The 10,000-nt window shown below is 34.8% G+C and overlaps 1 protein-coding gene across 1 annotated transcript in view; it reads right to left on the bottom strand.

The window, feature by feature from the left end:
* LOC143041274 (peripheral plasma membrane protein CASK-like) overlaps positions 1-10,000 on the bottom strand; it is a 566,674-nt gene that overhangs the window by 377,097 nt on the left and 179,577 nt on the right. The window contains exon 5 of the mRNA XM_076213105.1: positions 1,984-2,159. Within this exon, the coding sequence (XP_076069220.1) occupies positions 1,984-2,159 (176 nt within the window). The remainder of the gene's footprint in view (positions 1-1,983; positions 2,160-10,000) is intronic.

Genomic DNA, 10,000 nt, shown 5'->3' with positions numbered 1-10,000 from the left:
TCATTTCTTACTCCCAACACACCTCTCGGATCAAAGGCAACGCAGCGAGACGCAGCACCTCTGCAGCACGACCTACAACATTTCTTCTTAACCCAAAATAGTTGTAATCCTTCTTGTGACACTTTCGTTATATGGATATTCCTCTCAGAATAGAAACACCAAATATATAAATGCGTCACCATATTGAAGGAATGAGACGCTTTTGTTTCAATATACATTCAATAAAGTGACGCTCTTTTAAGTGAATTTAAACAGTGTACCACGTCACTCAACACCTCATCCTACATAATTTAAGACTAACAATCCCGAGGCAAAAACACAATATGTCTCCCTTGAATCACCTATGGGCCCGCCGAATGGCCACTGCCGGTTACTTGGGGGGTCGTGGGTCTTCTCAACACACACACGCACACACACACACACATACACACACATACACACACACACACACACACACACACACACACACACACACACACACACACACACACACACACACACACACACACACACACACACACACACACACACACACACACACACACATATATATATGTATATATATATATATATATATATATATATATCTGCGTATGTGTGTGTGTGTGTGTGTGTGTGTGTGTGTGTGTGTGTGTGTGTGTGTGTGTGTGTGTGTGTGTGTGTGTGTGTGTGTGTGCATGTGTGTGAATATATATATACACACATATACACCCTACGATACAAGAAGGATTTTTTCTTTATATATTTTATTTTCATTCATTTATTTTTTTTATCTATTCATTATTTTTATTCTTGCATTTAAGACAGTGCCCGTGATTTCCTGTTAGATTAATAAAAATATCCATTGCTCGCCAGAAGAAAAGCTGTCAAGTGCATCACAGGCACTTTATCCCGGAGTGCGCAATAAGCTTTATAGAACCCTTAGGCGTTAACCAGAATAAAATATTTAAATTCCAAACAGACATAAGAGGTTTAACTTTAAAGCCTATTTACAAGTGCAGTTTCATGTCGATGATGTTTTTCATGACTGCGCTGACTGTCTGATGTTCCTGTTTTAATCTATTTTATCTTATTATTTTATTTCACTTCTATTTTTCATTTGATTTTATTATATCATATTTTTTTCATTTTACTTCTATTCTTTTATTTAATTGTCTTATATCATATTTTGCTTTATTTTATTATCTATCTATTTGTTGGTCATAAAACTTAATTTCGCATTCATTTCTCTGACAGACATATTCCTTTAACATTTCAGTGTATTTTGGTGCTTTAAGTCTTTATTATAGCTGCCGCTAGGGGATTTTATTAAATTGAGTGGCTACTCCCCAGATAGCGGTAAGGAGAACGTTTATTTATCTATTATTATTTTTTTCACGCATTACTTCTATCATAATTTCCCATCAAGTAATCAAATTTGAAAAAAAAAAAAAAAAAAATCCCTGATGGAAGCAAAGACGGGACCCCTTGAGCATAGTTCTTATCCTGTATATTACAATTACGTAAATATATATAGTTAAGTAGTTCTACCTCCCTTACATCTTTTCCACTCTAGAAACCGACCACAAACATTTCTAATTGTCTTTCAAATCATTACACTATTGCTTCTTAACGTTCTCCCCTTGTCTGCCTCACATGCATATGTACTGCCATTACCTACACGTTCTATTAAAAATGCATATTCATTTATGGTAGAAGAACCCATTCCTATTCTAATACGAAGTCGAAGAATGTTTTCCTACTCACTCGCGAAGTCCAAGAAACCATACTTCGATACGAGTCGAAGAATCCTTTCCTACCCATTCACTAAATCCAAGAATCAAATCATATACACGAAATCAAAGAACTCCCTTAAGAACCCAATCGTATTCACGAAATTGAAAAAAAAAATCCCTATTCATTTACAAAGCCTGAGACCCTATTCTTTGACAACAAATCGAAGAATCCTCTCCTACTCATTCACTAAGTCCAAAAAAGGCTTACCTCCGTTAACCAGCTCCCCGTCTTGGAGCTGTATAGCCACGCCGAATCCACCCAGCTTGACTGGAGCGTTGTTTTCTTTGCAGGCAAGCAGAACGCAGTGGGGCTTGATGTCCCGATGGATGATGTCATTTTCGTGGCAGTATAAGAGAGCCTCTAGTATCTGCCTCATGTAATGGCTGTATATGTATTTGTATGTGCAGAAGTATTTGTTGTGTTATTACAGTGATTATAGGTATCCAAGAAGTGAGATGGTTTGTCAAGTAGGTTGAAGATAAGGGAATGATGAGTCAGTGAATATTTGAGGTGTACATATGTGCATATAGTGAAAAGAAGTGTTATATGTTGTGGGGGGTTCGTATGGACGTATGAACGCGTGTGTGTGTGTGTACGTGTGTGCGTGCGTGTGTACGTGTGATGTGTATGTATATATATATGTGTGTGTGTGTGTGTGTGTGTGTGTGTGTGTGTGTGTGTGTGTGTGTGTGTGTGTGTGTGTGTGTGTGTGTGTGTGTGTGTGTGTGTGTGTGTGTGTGTGTGTGTGTGTGTGTGTATGTTTGTATGTGTGTGTAGGAGAAAGAAGAAAAACATTAATTAGTAAACAACTATCGATAAATTATTAAGAACTATTCTGCAAACAAATATAAGAATCACAACAAATCACGCATTTATCAAGAGTACCACATAAGCATGTGATAACGTAGATCTTTCTGCATAATTATTTTTTTCAGTCAATACAATGATTTTAAAAGTGAAAACAAACCAAATGGTACATAAATAAATAATTGCAAAGACATCCAGACACTGGTAGATCTTCTGAAGAAGCACCAAAATGCAAAATTAATTGATGAATAAACTCTTGTTCTATTTGTGTGGTTTCCCTGCACTTCTCTTACATAAATGAGCACATAAAGCTTAAAATGGAAACCTATTCATGATTTCATATATATATATATATATATATATATAGATTATTATATATACATATATATATATATATATATATATATATATATATATATATATATGCATATCTCACATACACACAAACACAGACACAGAGACCGATTCCATCAGCATCATTATAGTGGTCGTGTATCACTGGTTTTGCTTAGTCTTTCATGGTCTCTGCAAGACTAAATGTGCCATGTGCTATGTCAAGAGGAATCTGATAACATTAACATATTAACTGACATCAATGAAAGATTCACCTTTCTGAACAATTTCATGGTAATGCGACCGATTTCATCAACACCATACGTAATGGTAGCACTGGTGTAAAAAATAGAGATGTGTTGGTTCTGTAGCGGTTGTAATGTAATATTATGTAATGTAATGCGTAATTTATAGCTGCGTATGTACCACACACACACACACACACACACACACACACACACACACACACACACACACACACACACACACACACACACACACACACACACACACACACACACACACACAATGAATGCCGAGGAATTAGAGAAAGGTAGGGAACTGAGAAGTGAGGGTAAGGAAAAAAACGAGAAGAGAAAGGAGACGGAAAAATATATGTATATATATATATATATATATATATATATATATATATATATATATATATATATATATATATATATATTTTTAAGTGCTAGATCTGAGACTGAGAAAATGGTACATCAGAAAGATGGAAATTAAACAAGAGAAGAGAAGAAAAAAGTAAAAGTGGCATATACAAATATGGACGGTATGATATCAGGATTAAATGAATTGAATGGCAATCTATCAATAGAGAAACCTGACATAATGGGAATTGCAGAGACAAAAATGAAAGGTCCTATACAATCAAGTATGGTGGGACAAGGATTATACAACATCTGGTAAAAAAAAAAAATAGGACAGACAAACAGGGGGGAGGAGTCATGATATCGACTAGAAAGGACCTAAATGTAATAAAGGCAGCAGAAGGAAAATATAATGTGGAATTAATCACAGTTAAAGTCGAAAACAGCGGCATGAAAAGTAAAAGGTTTATAGTTGTTTATGTGCCACCAAAAACTAAGACCTGGACTGACAGTGAACACTTAAAATTACTAGAACACACAAAGAATGAATTAACTGAGACACTGAAATATGGAGAAAGTATAGTAATTATGGGTGACTTTAACGCAAAGGAAATAAATTGGGAAGAATTGAGAATGGGAGGTGGAGACAAACTCTGGGGAAATATTCTACTGGATATGACCATAGATTACACATTGACGCAATGGGTTAAAGAAAATACTAGATTTAGACAAAACGAAGAACCATCGAGACTAGATTTGATATTCACCTCTGAACCAGAAATAATGGAAGAAATAAATTGTAAAACACCAATTGGGAAGAGTGACCACATACTAATAGAGGTCGAATTTAAGGAACAAAATTTGGTAAAAAGGAACGAGAAACATAGAGAAGGAAGACTAATGTACAACAAAACTGATTTTGTAAAACTTAGAAAAATTTCCAAAATGCATCTTGGGGAAAATTTGCAAATGATGAAACAAAGGCGGAAGAGAAATGGGACATTTTCAAAGAAATATATAAAAAGGGAACGGACAAATATGTGCCTCAGCGGAAACAGAAAAGGGAGTACATAAAGTGCTGGTATAATAAAAGGTGTAGCGATGCTGAAGATAGAAGACACAAAGCTTGGAAAAGATGGAAAAGAGACAAAAAGACTAAATGGCAAACATACATTAAACTGAGAAATGAATACGTAGACATACGAAGAGAGGAAAAAAGAAACTATGAAAAAGATATAATAGCAAAATGCAAAGATCAACCTAAACTGTTCTACAGATATGTAAACGACAAACTAAAAGACAAACACGAAATAATAAAACTGCGTGAAGGAAATCAAGAATACACAGAAGATGTAGAAATGGCCGAAGTAATGACCAGACACTTTAAGTCTGTTTTTACAATTGAAAGCTCACAATTGTGGGATGATAGTCACCAGGAAGGATCCCCTAAAATGGAAGAAATAATGGTGACACAAAAAGAAATAAGGGATCAAATAAAGAAACTCGATGCCAGAAAGTCACATGGGCCAGACGGAATAGTGAACTGGATATTAAAAGAATGCATAGACGAACTCACAGACAAAATACACAAGATAATTGATTTCTCACTCAAAGAAGGAAAAGTACCACAAGACTGGAAGAATGCTAATATTGTACCAATGTATAGGGGAGGAAATAAAGAAAATCCAACAAATTATACACCAGTATCCCTTACAAGCACAATTGCAAATATATGCGAAAGAGTTATTAAAAACAAATGGACTAAACACTTGGAAAAAACAAAATATTAAACCCTAACCAAATTGGATTTAGAAGTGGAAGATCATGTACTACAAACTTAATATGCTTTTAATCAAGGTTGCTAGACATAATACAAGAAAGAGATAACTGGGCAGATCCTGCCTTCCTGGACCTACAAAAGGCTTTCGACAAAATACCACACAAAAAACTACTAAGAACAGTTGAACTAATAGGTGGAGTACAAGGAAAATTATTGGAATAGATGGAAGACTTCTTGAAAGGAAGAAAAATGAGAATGGGTAGACATGATAAATGGAGTACCCCAAGGCTCTGTGCTGGCTCCGATAATGTTTGCAATTTATATAAACGACATGGATGAAGGTATCGAATGCTACATAAACTTCTTTGCAGATGATGCAAAGCTATTGAAGAGAGTGGGTAGCTAAGAAGACTGTAAATCTTTTCAGGGAGATCTAGACAAAGTCTGGAATTGGAGTAAAAAGAATGAAGCAAATTTCAACATTAAAAAATGTAGTATAATGAAATTTGGAAAAAACCAAAATTGAATATCCGGTAAATACAAAATTGGGATAAAAAAAGTTACAAAAGTAAATTCAGAAAGAGACCTAGGAGTGATTCTTTCAAATGACATGACACCAGACAAACATGTAAACAAAATAGTTGGAGAAACCTACAACTTAATAAGATCAATGAAAGTGGCCTTTGACTACATGGATGAGGAAATGGTGAAGAAAATCCTAGTTACACTGATAAGACCAAAATTAGAGTATGCAGCGTCGCTATGGACACCCAGTACAAAAAAAAAAAAAAACATAAAGAAATTAGAAAGAATTCAAAGAGCACTAACAAAGACGGCACCAGCACTCAGCATGTTGACATACGAACAAAGATTGGACAAATTAAACTTATTAAATCTGGAGCAAAGAGAGAAAGAGACGATTTGATATCCATATATAGAATTATGAAAGGGATGGAAATCCTTGACAGGGATAATCTACTTAAATGGGACAGAAGAAATACAAGGGGACACAAGAAGAAACTTAGAAAGGATAGTTACAGAAAAGATCTAAAAAAGAATAGCTTTCCACATAGAGTGAGAGGTACATGAAATAAAATGAGAGAGAAAACCGTGAGTACTAAAACTATACACGACTTTAAGAAAGAACCGGATGCGGAAAGATACAACTGCGGATCCCTACGAGCATAACTCTTCTCCCGCAAAATACAACAACTAGGTAAACACACACACACACACACACACACACACACACACACACACACACACACACACACACACACACACACACACACACACACACACACACACACATATATATATATATATATATATATATATATATATGTTATGTGTGTGTGTAAATATATATATATATATAATATATATATATATATATAATATATATATATATATATATATATATATATATATATATATACATACATACGCACAAAATAAGATTAGAGAAGCATTTATTTCCGAGAACGAGAGCTAGAAAAACACACACACATACATCTGCAAATCCGAGTATATCAAATTAAAACACGGTATTGGTAGCAAAAACATTTTCCATTCTAGTCCGTAAAGCAATTTTGAAACGAATTAGGGAACATATTGACTGTGTATTAGATTCACGCACCAGTGAATATATGTTTTAGAGCATTTTGGGAAACGAGGATCCAGTGCAAAAAAACAGATATCATTATTATGATAATTTTTATGATAATGTGCGTTATCATACTCTTGCAGGCCTATCAGAAGTAATTATATTTTTTCCACACCAGTTCATACCTTCTTATATTGTAGTAATATAATCCTATTCCCAAATATAATAGTGCGCATATATATATATATATATATATATATATATATATATATATATATATATATATACATATATAAGTGCACTTCGTTGAGTCTTCCAATCTGGAAGATGACCATATTGGTCTATATGAACTACTAGCGAGTTGGAGGTTCTGTGAGCTCTGACGTCATTTTTGTGTTCATATGTCCGTAGCTCCACTGATCTTCCCGTCTCTCCATATACGAAGTGTATATATATAAATTGTCCGTTAGGATATTATGGAGAGACGGGAAGATCAGTGGAGCTACGGACATATGAGCACAAAAATGATGTCAGAGCTCACAGAACCTCCAACTCGCTAGTAGTTCATTTAGACCAATGTGGTCATCTTCCAGATTGGAACAAGATAGAGGTGCTCCACAAAGGTCTAGAGAAAAAGAAAAGAAAAATAGTGGAGGCAGCCTACATTACTTCCCACCCCTGCATCAACCATAGGGAAGGGTTTATAAAATTAGCAGGAGCGGTAAGTACTCTGATTATCAAGGAGGTAAAAAGGACAATTGAGAACGAAGTGACATGGTCGGAGTCACAGGAAAAAAAGGGTAGAGGACGGATGATAGAGGGAGGGGAACTCGGCAAGGATGGGTTATATAAGCTGTTAATTTTCTGAAACTGTATGTACTTTGAGAAAGTCCTGGTAAGGACGAAACGTCAGTGAATAAAACTCCAACTGTTCTCTGTGTTTAACTCACCACCCTTCCACTCATATATATATATATATATATATATATATATATATATATATATATATATATATATATATGTTTACATATGCACACATATTCTTATTCATTCTGGGTACCGCTGAACGACTCTCTTCATTGGAATGGAGCGTTGTCATTCCTCAATTAAATGAATAATAAGTAATATATAAATACCTATATGAATCAATTAATAAGTAAATAATTACATACATAAATAATTGAGTAAATGCTTGAAAGAAAAATAATAATAATAAATTGGTAAATAAATAGATAAGTATATAAATAATGAATGGATTGAATCTAGAAAGAATAAGATAAAGAATCTATAAAACAGAGTAAAGTAAAATAAATCCATAAAACAATATGTAATATTAACCAAAATTCAATAAAATCAATGAAAATAAAATAGGAAGTGAAACATAATAAAGAATGGTTATGCTTATCATTCTGAAATCTACTGAAAGGAAAGACTGGCTTCATTAAACGAATCATGAAACCCTCCATATATGCACGTGCTTGTGATATATATATATATTTTTTTTTTCATGTCCCATAACCTGAAGCCCCCAAATACTCGAATTCTCAAATCTTCACTCTCTCTATTCTTCGGAAATGAATTTTCGAAATCAAGAGGATTCTGAATACCAAAAGCTATTCATCTATATAACAAGGGCTTTATTCCTCATACAAAGGAGTTAGCTAAGTTAAAGGCACTCCCCCACTCACTCCCTTTACACTCCCACCTATTCCACTCTAACCTATTCCACTCCAACCTATTCCACTTCCACCCACCACCCTTGTTTTCCTCTCGTCTTAGCTCTTCTTGGATGAAGGGTCATCCCTATGTTCTGCCCACGACCCGAGTCAGAAGCAATGCAGCAAGACACAACACATCCACAGTATGACCGCTTCAGTAAAATGGCGACCACCCTGTCTCCGTTCCCTCATGTGGAAATAAAGAACACGGTGAGAAATCTAGTATATGTCTCCAAATACCAGGTTTTGGTATTATTTATTTTTATATTACGAACAGAGAGAAAGCGTTCTGTATGTCAAGAACACGTATAAGCAAAGCTGGTGAGGGCGTTTCTGTAGACAAGCTGATACTGTTTTTTCTTTATTTATATATATATATATATATATATATATATATGTGTGTGTGTGTGTGTGTGTGTATGTACACACACACACACATACACACACACACACACACACACACACACACACACACACACACACACACACACACACATATATATATATATATATATATATATATATATATATATATATATATATACACGAGTGGACGGAGAGGGGGGGGTCACCGAATTAATGAAGCGGCCTTGCTATGACTATGCTGTGTCCTGCGACACTACTTCTGACCCAGGGCAGTTGACAGGATGCTGGGATGACCCGTCATCAAGGAGGTGCCGAGATGTAAGGGAAAGGGGAGGGGGGACGGTAGTGGAGTATGTAGGGGATGGAATGGGTGGGAGTGGTTTCTGTGCATTTTTCTTTTGGGGGTCTATCTCCCGTGTAAAGGGGAAAAAGCCTTTGGTATATGCATGTATGTATGCATATATATATATATATATATATATATATGTATATATATATGTGTGTGTGTGTGTGTGTGTGTGTGTGTGTGTGTGTGTGTGTGTGTGTGTGTGTGTGTGTGTGTGTGTGTGTGTACGTATATGGAATCCTTCAGTCTTTGAGATATGCAATGATGAGAACTACAATTGATTTCAAAGCGGAGCATGCCGACAGGAGACCTTTTGGTTCATATCTAGGTCGGATACGAAATAAGAAATCATAATAATGACAAATAAATAAATGAATAAATAAAAACTATAATAATGTAAATGATAAATGAAATACATAAATAAATGCATAGGTATAGTTAAATAATAAACGAACAGGTGAATAGTAAATAATAATAAATTGAGATATATCTAATAATAAATGAGAATCAAGCAAATAATAATAAACAGACAAACGACAAAAAAAAATAATATAAAATAAATGATAGCCATTACAGCATCTTGCTTAGGTGTTTATGTAAATGATTCTTCGAACTGAACTACATTGCACTGCCTCTGCCGGAAGTTTATTCCATTCATTA

This window comes from Oratosquilla oratoria, chromosome 30 (genome assembly GCF_046742065.1).
Source record: "Oratosquilla oratoria isolate Oo_2021 chromosome 30, ASM4674206v1, whole genome shotgun sequence".
Lineage (NCBI taxonomy): Eukaryota > Metazoa > Arthropoda > Malacostraca > Stomatopoda > Squillidae > Oratosquilla > Oratosquilla oratoria.
The sequence above is the reverse complement of the archived record's forward strand: the minus strand, read 5'-3'. Positions and strand labels throughout refer to the sequence as shown.